This window comes from Hylobates moloch, unplaced genomic scaffold, assembly GCF_009828535.3.
Source record: "Hylobates moloch isolate HMO894 unplaced genomic scaffold, HMol_V3 SCAFFOLD_4, whole genome shotgun sequence".
NCBI classification, from domain to species: Eukaryota; Metazoa; Chordata; class Mammalia; order Primates; family Hylobatidae; genus Hylobates; species Hylobates moloch.
In genome coordinates this window covers 113,930,498-113,942,509 of record NW_026652279.1, presented here as the reverse complement: position 1 = coordinate 113,942,509, position 12,012 = coordinate 113,930,498, and the positions used below count along the sequence as shown (strand labels likewise).

The following is a 12,012-nucleotide window of genomic DNA, read 5'->3' as shown; positions in this document are numbered from 1 at the left end:
GAACCTTACTTACCTTTCTTTGGCTAGGAGGACAGACATTCCCACAAGCTTAGCAAACTCTTCCGATGTTAGGGATCCCTTTTCTGAAACCTAAATAGAAACACACAGCAGAAAAAAAATCTAATTAATTTAGGACACTAATTTAAACACACTCTGGGTTCTAATGGTAGGCAGAATGTATACCAGTATATGCAAGAAATAATTTACTGAATGTCCTACTAAAATCCAAAGAACATTCACACTATAACTAAATCTTAACTAATGCTTAATCCTACAAAAGTTGAAGGACCCAGAAGAGACATAATAGAGGCTCAAATATCAAGATCAAGCTCTCTATAATGTAACGGTCACTGTACTAAAGCCTAAAAAGAACTATTTGATATTCTGAAAAAGAATATGTAACAAATTCTGAGTACATATTAACGCTCCAGCGAAGGGACTTTACATATAGGTTTAGTTTAAAATATGTGGTAGAAATATCTGTAGTCTTGGGGTTTTCGTCTAGTTGAAAATGAGAAGGATAGGCTGGGCGCGGTGGCTCACACTTGTAATCCCAGCATTTTGGGAGGCCGAGGCGGGCGGATCACGAGGTCAGGAGATCGAGACCACAGTGAAACCCCGTCTCTACTAAAAATACAAAAAATTAGCCCGGCGTGGTGGCGGGCGCCTGTAGTCCCAGCTACTTGGGAGGCTGAGGCAGGAGAATGGCGTGAACCTGGGAGGCGGAGCTTGCAGTGAGCCAAGACTGCGCCACTGCACTCCAGCCTGGGCGACAGAGCAAGACTCCGTCTCAAAAAAAAAAAAAAAAAGAAAGAAAATGGGAAGGATAATAAATAGAAGTTATTCGAATTATACAGGCTCACCATAGAAGCTATGAAGACAGTACTATTTCAAGCATCCTAATGAGTAATATTGGCAGTTTGGCCAGTAAAATCCATCTAAACTACTGTTGCTTTTTATATATTTTGAAGCAATTATTTTCATAAAACTTGTGGCATTTTATCAAGCTGCTTATGTAGGTGTTACTAGAAGAAAAAGTTTAATTGCGTTGTAACATCTGATAAAGTTAAAAACCTGTTCTCAACACTGAGCTTTAATAGAAAAGAAAGCACCTCACTAATTCTAATTCTCCTTAAATGTAAGATGTTAAGAGTGTCAAGAAGTTTCAAAAAGCTCTAAATGTATGACTTTGGTTAATATTGATTCATTGTTAGTGATAAACCGTTTTTATTTGGGTGTGTGAATGTTACTTTTTCAGTAAAGTTAAATTCAAAAGGAAATCCTGTTTTTTGAGTTGCTAAGCCTTCGGGTCTTCATAGCAAGCTCTAAAGACTGGAGAAAACGGGCTTCACATACTGTCTCCAGGGCCGAGGCCACCATTTCCTCTTCCTTGTGAGACTGAAGCTCAATTACCATGACGCCACTGTCAAACACACGGAGCCTGAAAACCACAGGTGCGAGAACAAAGCCAGGAATTATCTAGGATATTCAACTGCTGAAAAGGAGGACATCTTTTATACCTTCTTTTATGCCCAGATACGAGGGCAATATTAAAAAAAAACACTTAAAACATATCAAAACCAAGCAACAATGGCATAAACAGCTCATGAATACACAGATAATAAAATAATGAACTAAAATCTACATGCTAAATAAAATTACTGGCTTTTTTTTAGACGGAGTTTCGCTCTTGCTGCCCAGGCTGGAGTGCAAATGGCATGATCTTGGCTCACCGCAACCTTCGCCTCCCAGGTTCAAGCGATTCTCCTGCCTCAGCCTCCCCAGTAGCTGGGATTACAGGCATGTGCCACCACGCCCGGCTAATTTTGTATTTTTAGGAGAGACGGGGTTTCTCCATGTTGGTCAGGTTGGTCTTGAACTCCCGACCTCAGGTGATCTGCCCGCCTCAGCCTCCCAAAGGGCTGGGATTACAGGTGTGAGCCACCACGCCCAGCCACCTGGCTACTTTTTTAAACTTAAGAATAAGGAAAAGAATATTCACAGCTGAACATCTCCAGAGACTAACACAAAATATCTAAGGGAAGAGGGGCTAGTTATTCTGACCTCATGGGAAGAACCCACATTCTTATCTCATTCCCCCAAATCCACAAGAGTCTGACTCCTAGCCCTGTTAGGACATGCCCAGCCCTGATAAAGATGAAATAATATAATTTCAAGAAAGCAATAATCTGGCTTGACACTAGGGATGGCAAACTCGGCTGGGCTTTCCCATCTACCCCATGCAGAATCATGGTTGCAGGTGGCAAACTTCCTGCAGAGGTTCCTTTACCTGAGAGGTAATTTCAGTGCTTCCAGCATCTTGCACGCATTCACTAAATCTTCTGGTGAGAGCAACTAATAGGGAAAAAAAATCCAGTAATGCTATACAATGGTAATGATCACTAAAACAGAAGAGTAAATTTTAAAATTACCATTTATCAATAATTTTAGGTGATTTAATCACTACAAAGCAAAAAAGATTGACAAAGGAACCAAAGACTTCTATTCATTAAAGCAGTGGTACCCAATAAAATATGCAATGCCACATATGTCACTGTAAATTTTATAGTAGCCACATTAAAAAAAATAAAAAAGAGGCAATGCATGGTGGCTCACGCCTGTAATCCTAGCACTTTGGGAGGCTGAGGCAGGTGAATCACAAGGTCAGGAATTCGAGACCGGCCTGGCCAACATGGTGAAACCCCATCTCTACTAAAAATACAACAATTAGCCAGGTGCGGTGGCGGGTGCCTGTAATCCCAGCTACTCAAGAGGCTAAGGCAGGTGAATTGCTTGAACCCAGGAGGCGGAATTTGCGGTGAGCCGAGATCGCGCCATGCATTCTAGCCTGGGCGATACTGCGAGACTCCATCTCAAAAAAAAAAAAAAAAAAATAGTAAAAAGAAACACGTGAAATTAATTTTAATGCATATATTTTAAGATTGAACATAGAACCAATTCAACATATAATCAAAACAAAAAATTATTAATAAGATATTTAACATTTCCTTATTAATGAGATATTTAACATACGAAGTCTTCTGAATCTGGTGCATTTTTATACTTGCAGCATATCTTGATTTGGATTAACTACATTTCAAGTCCCCAGTCAGCACATGATGTAGCCACCCTTGTGGACAGTGCAGCCTTAACAAATCAGCATAGTGTGGTGACGACAAGCACAGCTTTCAGTCCCACAGGATGGCTCCAGAGCCAGTCCAGCCCAGATCCAAATACCTGTCAAACCACTGTCTCTGGCCGTGGCCTTGCTCAAGTTATTTCATCTTTTTACGTTTCAATTTCCTATTCTTCAAATTATCCCCTACAGTAAAAGTAGCCATGTCACTGAGTTATTGGGAGGATAAATGAGGTAACACGTGCAGAGTGTCCAGTGGATGGTAAGTACTGACTAATGGCAGCTATGATCAGCATTCAGATAAAAACACAGAGCAGGGGCTTAACTCATGGGACTGGGTGAGCCATTTACATGGAGGTGACTGCTGGGGCACAAAGAATATCTAGACAGAACCTTGGAGGCCAAGGACATCTGGATGTGAAGGAGTAAGGACAGCTGAAGAATAGCCACTGCTGATACCCAGCCAAAGGGGCAGGGCAGCTTTCCCTCTGCATTGTCTACAAGGCAACTTGTTCCAACCGAGTTGATTCAAAAGAGAACTATTGCAGAGGAAGGGCTTCCTGAAAAACTTTATTTATCACAAAACAAAGAGAAAATATTAGAGCTGAACAGTTTCATTCAGTCCAAACCCTTATATTAAAGGTAAGAAAACTGGCTCCCTAAATGTTGGCAAGGATGTGGAAAAAGGGGAACTCTTACACATTGTTGGTGGGAAGGTAAATTAGTACAGCCACTATGAAAAACAGTACGGCGATTTCTCAAAAAACTGTAAATAGAACTATCACATGATCCAGCAATCCCACTGCTGGGTATATATCCAACAGAAAGGAAAGGAGTATATCAAAGAGAAATCTGCACTCCCATGTTTATTGCAGCACTATTCACAACAGTCATGCAACAACATGGATGGAACTGGAAGACATTGTTTAGTGAAGTAAGCTAGCACAGAAAGACAAATATCACATGTTCTCACTCAGATGTGGGAGTTAAAAAAATTGATTTCATGCAGATAGAGAGTAGAAAAATGGTCATTAGAGGGTGAGAAGAGTGTGGGGAAGGAGGGATAAAGAGAGGTTGGTTTAATGGGTACAAAAATACAATTAGAAGGAATAAGAGGCCAGACGCAGTGGCCATGCCTGTAATCCCAGCACTTTGGGAGGCCAAGGGGGGTGGATCACCTGAGGTCAGGAGTTCAAGACCAGCCTGGCCAACATGGAGAAACCCCATCTCTACTAAAAATACAAAAATTAGCCAGGCGTGGTAGCAGTCGCCTGTAATTCCCAGTTACTTGGGAGGCTGAGGCAGGAGAATTGCTTGAACCGGGGAGGTGGAGGTTGCAGTGAGCTGAGGTTGTGCCACTGCACTCCAGCCTGGGTGACAAAAGTAAGACTGTCTCAAAAAAAAAAGGGGGCAGTAAGATATAGTATTCAGTAGTACAATAGGGCAATTATAGTTAACAATAATCTATTGTATATTTCTTTTTTTTTTAATTTACTTATTTTTTGAGACGCAGTCTTGCTCTGTGGCCCAGGCTGGAGTGCAGTGGCGTGATCTTGGCTCACTGCAATCTCCACCTTCCTACTTTAAGCGATTCTCCTGCCTCAGCCTCCCAAGTAGCTGGGATTACGGATGCTCGCCACCACGCCCGGCTAATTTTTGTATTTTTATTAGAGATGGGGTTTCGCCATGTTGGCCAGGGTGGTCTCGAACTCCTGACTTCAGGCGATCTGCTTGCCTCAGCCTCCCAAAGTGCTGGGATTACAGGCATGAGCCACCGCACCCAGCCCTATTGTAGATTTCAAAGTAACTAGAAAAGTGGAATTGGAATGTTCCTAACACAAAGAAATGATAAACACTGGAGGTGACAGACCCTCAATTCCCCTGATTTGGTCATTACACATTATATGCTTGTATCAAAATTTCACATATACCCCATAAATATGTACAACTATTATGTATCCATAAAAAAGAAAAAATAAAAATTTGGGGGCCGGGCATGGCGGCTCATGCCTGTAATCCCAGCACTTTGTTTGGGAGGCCAAGGTTGGTAGATCACCTTAGGTCAGGAGTTCAAGACCAGTTTGGCCAACATGGGGAAACCCCGATTCTACTAAAAGTATGAAAATTCTCCTGGTGTGGTGGCACACGGCTGTAATCCCAGCTACTTGAGAAGCTGAAGCACAAGAATTGCTTGAACCCGGGAGGCAGAGGTTTCAGTGAGCCAAGGTTGTGCCACTGTATTCTACAGAGTGATACTCTGTCTCAAAAATACAAAACAAAACAAAAATTTTAAAGGTAAAAAAAAAAAAATGTGGTACATATATACAATGAAATACTATTCAGCACAAAACAGAATAAAATCCTTTCATTTGCAGCAACATGGATGAACCTGGAGGATATTATGTTAAGTGAAATAAGCCAGACATAGCAAGACAAACACCACTTGATCTCACTTACATGGAGAATCTTAAAAAAGTTGATCTCATAGAAGTAGAGAGTAGAAGAGTGGCTACCAGAGGCTGAGGAGGGTAGGTGGGAGGAGGGGATGGAGAGAGGTTGGTCAACAGATACAAAGCTACAGTTAGAAAGCATGAGTTCTGCTGCTATATTACACACGGTGACTAGAAAATGACAATGCAGTGTACTCTTTTTTTTTTCTGTTTCTGAGTACTTTTTTTTTTTTTTTTGAGACGGAGTTTTGCTCTGTCGCCCAGGCTAGAGTGCAATGGTGCAATCTCGGCTCACTGCAACCTCCACCTCCCTGGTTCAAGCAATTCCCCTGCCTCAGCCTCCTGAGTAGCTGGGATTACAGGCACACACCACCACGCCCAGATAATTTTTTTGTATTTTTAGTAGAGATGGGGTTTCACCATGTTGGCCAGACTGGTCTCGAACTCCTGACCTCAGACAATCCACCCGCCTCAGCCTCCCAAAGTGCTGGGATTACAGGTGTGAGCTAACATGCCCAGCCCGGAGTACTTTTTATTGAAACATAATATCTTACATATTTATGGGGTACAGAGGCTATTTTTATTAATACACATGCATAGAATGTGTAATGATCAAGTCAGGGTATTTGGGGGTACCTATTACCTGAAGTATTTATCATGTCTATGTTTTAGGAACATTTCAAGTCCTCCCTTCTAGCTACTTTGAAATATACAATACATTGTTGCCACCCTACTCTGCTATTGAACATTAGAATTTATTCCTTCTAACAGTATGTTTGTACCTATTAACCAACCTTTCTTCTTCCCCGCTCCCACTTATACACCTTTCCCAGTCTCTGATATCTATCATCTATTCTCTACCTCCATGAGATTAGCTTTTTTAGCTCCCACATGAGTGAGAACACACAATATTTGTCTTTCCGTGTCTGGCTTACTTCACTTAACATAAGGACTTCCAGTTTCTCCATGTTGCTGCAAATGATGTGATTTCATTCTTTTTTTATGACTGAATTGTATTCCATTTGTATGTATCTGACATTTTCTTTATCCGTTCATCACTGATGGACACTTAGGTTGATTCTATCTTTGTTTTTTTAAAAAATGTTTATTTTAGATTAGGGGGTATATGTGAAAGTTTGCTACACAGATAAACTTTTGTGTCACTAGGGTTTGCTGTACAGATTATTTCATTGCCTAGGTATCAATATTAAGCCCACTACCCAATAGTTATCTGTTTTGCTCCTCTCCCTCCCCCAGTCTCTACCCTTAAGTACATTCCAGTGTTTGTTGTTCCTTCTTTGTGTTCATAAGTTCTCATCATTTATATCCCACTTATAAGTGAGAATATGGGTATTTGGCTTTCTGTTGCTGCACTAGTTTGCTAAGGATAATAGCCTCCAGCTCCATCCATGTTCCCACAAAAGAATTATCTTGCTCTTTTTTATGGCTGCATATGACAGACAAGAGAGGATTTTTAATGTTATTACCAGAAAGAAATGATAAATGTTTAAAGTGATGAATATATTAATTGCCCTGTGATATGGTTTGGCTCTGTGTCCCCACCCAAATCTCATCTTGTAGCTCCCATAGTTCCCACATATTTGTGAAGGACCTGGTGGGAGATGATTGAATTATGGGGGTGGGTCTCTCCTGTGCTATTCTGGTGATAGTGAATGTTTCTGATGAGATCTGATGGTTTTAAAAATAGGAGTTGCCTGCCCAAGCTCTCTTTGCCTGCCACCATCCACGTAAGACGTGACTTGCTCCTCCTTGCCTTCCGCCATGATTGTGAGGCCTCACCAGCCATGTGGAACTGTGAGTCCAATTAAACCTTTCTTTTGTAAATTGCCCAGTATCAGGTATGTCTTTATCAGCAGCATGAAAATGGACTAATACACCCTGATTTGATCATTATGCAATGTATACATGCACTGAAACACCATATAGTACCCCATGAATACGTACAATTATTATGTCAATTATAAAGAAAAATAGAAAAAGTTTTGAATAGCAAAAAATAAAAATAAAAAAAAAGAGGAAGAAGGAAAACTGAGTCTCAGAGATGTTAAGTAAACTACTGAAGGTCACTAAGCAAATCACTATCAAAACTAGGAAAAGAATCTACCTCCTAGATCCCAGGACAGTATTCTTTCACTGTACCACAGTGCTTCTCAAAATAGCTTTGATATTCACAACCCTTCCTCAAATTGTATTCGGAATTTGTATTAAGAAAATCTATATTTCGTTAAAAGAATATTTAAATTTTCTATTCTTACTTCCATTCCTCGAGCTCGGTTTACTAAGCAGTACACTTCCGTGAGCGACATTATTCCCCCTCGTTCCTGTTAAAATATGAAATTTTTAAAAAAGTATTATGTTACAATTACACCAGTTAGCATTTCTTAACAGAAATCATAATCACAGTGAAATCAGAAATCAGAAAAATTTTTAAGAAGCTTATAAAAAACTTTATTTATACAAAGGAGAAACTATTCAGATACCACAAGGCAGTTTAGATTCAATACTTGCATTTTAATGTCATTACCACTTTATTTTTTTATTTTTATTTTTATTTTTTTGAGATGGAGTTTCTCTCTGTCACCCAGGCCGGAGTGCAGTGGTACAATCTCGGCTCACTGCAACCTCCACCTCCTGGGTTCAAGCAATTCTCCTGCCTCAGCCTCCTGAGTAGCTGGAACTACAGGCATGCACCACCACAATCGGCTAATTTTTTGTATTTTTAGTAGGGACAGGGTTTCACCATGTTGGTCGGGCTGGTCTTGAACTTCTGACCTCAAATGATCTGCTCACCTTAGTCTCCCAAAGTGCTGGGATTACAGGCGTGAGCCACTGTGCCCAGTCTCATTACCATTTTAACATTTACTTAAATGAAAAAAGGGTCTCTACACCATGTTTCAAAAAATACATTTAAATGTTTTAACTTATTCCAGCTAATAAATGAGGAAAGTATAGAATTAAGTAAGACTATTACCATTTTGCAACCTGCAATGAAATAACAGATCTAGGTAATGACTGTCAATGGCTGTTAACATCACAAAAATTTTTTGTAAAATTTAAAAAAAGACAATCAGACATTATGTATCTCTTGACGAAAGTACACAACAGCCTCTATGAAACAGTCTTGCAATAATAATTTTAAAAAACCCTAACAAACCTTTATTATAAATACCAGTTTACAGGAAATACATAGGACCGGAAAAGCACACTCTATAGTCTAAACAACTAATTTCTTCAGGAAACACATTGTGGGGTGGGAGGTAAGAGGCAGGAGAAGAAAGAACCCATGAAATTAAAAACAAACAAACAAACAAACTTTTGAAACAAATCAACAAACTGCAATGAATCCTGATTGAAACAGACCAACTGTAAGAGAAAATGTGAATACTAGGCCGGCACGGTGGCTCACACCTGTAATCCCAGTACTTTGGGAGTCCGAGGCAGGGGGATAAACTGAGGTCAGGAGTTCGAGACTAGCCTGGCCAACATGGTGAAACTCTGTCTCTACTAAAAATACAAAACAATTAGCTGGGCATGGTGGCGGGCGCCTGTAATCCCAGCTACTGAGGAGGCTGGGGCAGGAGAATCGCTTGAACCCGGGAGGCACAGGTTGCAGTGAGCTGAGATTGCACCACTGCAGTCCAGACTGGGTGACAATAGTGAGACTCTGTCTCAAGCAAAAAAAAAAGAAAATGTAGCACTTTGGGAGGCCGAGGCGGGCGGATCACGAGGTCAGGAGATTGAGACTACGGTGAAACCTCGTCTCTACTAAAAATACAAAAAATTAGCCGGGCGCGGTGGGGTGGCAGGCACCTGTAGTCCCAGCTACTCTGGAGGCTGAGGCAGGAGAATGGCGTGAACCTGGGAGGCGGAGCTTGCAGTGAGCTGAGATTGCGCCACTGCACTCCAGCCTGGGTGACAGAGCGAGACTCCGTCTCAAAAAAAAAAAAAAAAAAATGTGAACGCTAGATATTAGATAACATTAAGAAATTATTTTAATTTTTTAGATTATGAAATGGGATTATAGTTGTATTTAAAAGAGTATCATTAGAGTTACATACTGAAATGTTTACAGATAAAGTGATGTGATGTCTGGGATTTGCTTTAAAATAATTTTGAGTCATCCAGAAGAAGCTGGATGATGGCCACAGAGGATTCATTATACTATTCTATTTGGCATAGGTTTGAAAGCTTTTTTAATACAAGTGCTTTAATAAACTCTTGATTGCCTGAATACTATCAGACTAGAAGATGAATCTGTATTATGGAATGATTAATAGTACTAAATAGTAAAGACTAGACGTATGGAAATATATCTATTCAGAGAAAGATCATATATTTCCTTTTTAAAAATAAGGAAAACTTCATATCAAATAGATTTAGAAAGTTACAGATGTCAAAAATGAAAATTAAAAACAACTTAGAAAATTACAAAGAATAAGGCCGGGCGTAGTGGCTCACGCCTGTAATCCCAGCACTTTGGGAGGCTGAGGCAGGCGAATCACGAGGTCAGGAGATCGAGACCATCCTGGCTAACACGGTGAAACCCCGTCTCTACTAGAAAATACAAAAAATTAGCCGGGCGTAGTGGCGGCTGCCTGTAGTCCCAGCTACTTGGGAGGCTGAGGCAGGAGAATGGCATTTAACCCCAGAGGCGGAGCTTGCAGTGGGCCGAGATCGCACCACTGCACTCCAGCCTGGGCGACAGAGCGAGACTCCGGCTCAAAAAAAAGAAAGAAAATTACAAAGAATAGGGCCAGGCACGGTGGCTCACGCCTATAATCCCAGCACTTTGGGAGGCAGAGGCAGACGGATCACGAGGTCAGGAGATCGAGACCATCCTGGATAACACGGTGAAACTCTGTCTCTACTAAAAATACAAAAAAATAGCCAGGCGTGACGGTAGGCGCCTGTGGTCCCAGCTACTTGGGAGGCTGAGGCAGGAGAATGGCGTGAACCCGAGATTGCGCCATTGCATTCCAGCCTGGGCAACAGAGCGAGACTCCGTCTCAAAAAAAAAAAAAAACAAAAACAAAAAAGAAAATTCCGAAGAATAATAAGCACAGTGAACTTATTTAATATACCTGAAAGAAAAAAGAAAACATGTCAGTTGACAATAACCATATCATGAAAGTAGTTATGCTCTTGTTAACACTTCTGATGACATAGGGCTAATTTAACACAGTTTAAAAAAAAACACATAGGTTTAGTTTTCACCTCTAAAGGCACCTGCAATATTCCAGCCAGCTGTTTGGCCAGCTGCATGTGGTACTGTGTGCCTGAGCCGTAGGTTTCTCTGGTAACTGGGTTAGCTATTCCCATGCTCAGCAAGTAGGATTTAAACCTGATGGTCTATAATAAAAGAGGAGAAAATGCAGAATTAGTCTCTCCACCTCAATATTTGAAATTCTTCCATCACAAATTCAATTCCACTCAATTATTTCTACATATCCCCATTCCTTCTACTGTGTTTCTATGCTGTGAACTATAAGGGAACAGATTTCCAGGAGTTCCCTGAATACATCTAATTATTCTCCTCCCTACTTCTCTCCTGGTCTCTCATATTCTGTTTACTTCACAAGTCTGATGTGAAAGGAGATTCAGAAAACGCCTCTGCTATATTTAATGCCAACCAAATAGTACAACTGAAAACTTAGGAAAATGGCTGTGATTAGATTGTAGATAAACTGAATGAAACAAAGATCAAACTTAGGGATATGTATAAAACAGCCACTCCTTGTACATTTCAGTATTTCTGTTTTGTACACTCCAAAAAAAGGCACTGAAATAGCCTTTAATCCTAATAGAACTAATATAATTTTTATGGTTGACTTTTCTTTGGCACTTTCACATATCCTCAAGTCCTAAAAAAAATAAAACAGGCTGGGTGTGGTGGTTCATGCCTGTAATCCGAGGCAGGCGGATCACGAGATCAAGAGATCGAGACCATCCTGACTAACACGGTGAAACCCAGTCTCTACTAAAAATACAAAAAATTAGCCAGGCGTGGTGGCACATGCCTGTAGTCCCAGCTACTCAGGACGCTGAGGCAGGAGAATCGCTTGAACCCGGGAGGTGGAGGTAGCAGTGAGCCGAGATCACGCCACTGCACTTCAGCCTGGGCGACGGAGCGACACTCCATCTCATAAATAAATAAACAATAAATAAAACAAATATTAAATAAAACAGTACATTCAGAAAGCCAATGTAAACCACAAAAACCTTACTGCATTATTTGTGTTATCTAGTTTCAAATGCCTTAAAAAAGCAACTTATTTACCTCATCTTCTGTGATGTCACCTTGTTTGTCTTTAATTTTATTAGCAATTGATTTTGATAACTCCACCATTTCCTTAGCCTGTCAAATAAAAAGTAAAGACTGAAAAGCAATATTGTCCCCAAAATGTC

General features: G+C 40.6%; 1 protein-coding gene across 7 annotated transcripts in view; it reads right to left on the bottom strand.

Annotated features, from left to right (window-relative positions):
* Positions 1-12,012, bottom strand: part of VPS36 (vacuolar protein sorting 36 homolog) — a 48,212-nt gene that overhangs the window by 11,416 nt on the left and 24,784 nt on the right. For 6 of the 7 annotated variants that reach the window (XM_058437945.1, XM_058437944.1, XM_058437942.1 and 3 more), the window contains 6 exons: positions 11,885-11,962; positions 10,822-10,956; positions 7,863-7,928; positions 2,291-2,355; positions 1,357-1,441; positions 14-90 (listed from right to left, as the gene is read on the bottom strand). In XM_058437945.1, coding sequence (XP_058293928.1) covers positions 14-90; positions 1,357-1,441; positions 2,291-2,355; positions 7,863-7,928; positions 10,822-10,956; positions 11,885-11,962 — 506 coding nt within the window. The remainder of the gene's footprint in view (positions 1-13; positions 91-1,356; positions 1,442-2,290; positions 2,356-7,862; positions 7,929-10,821; positions 10,957-11,884; positions 11,963-12,012) is intronic. The other variant, XM_058437943.1, reaches the window with a different exon arrangement.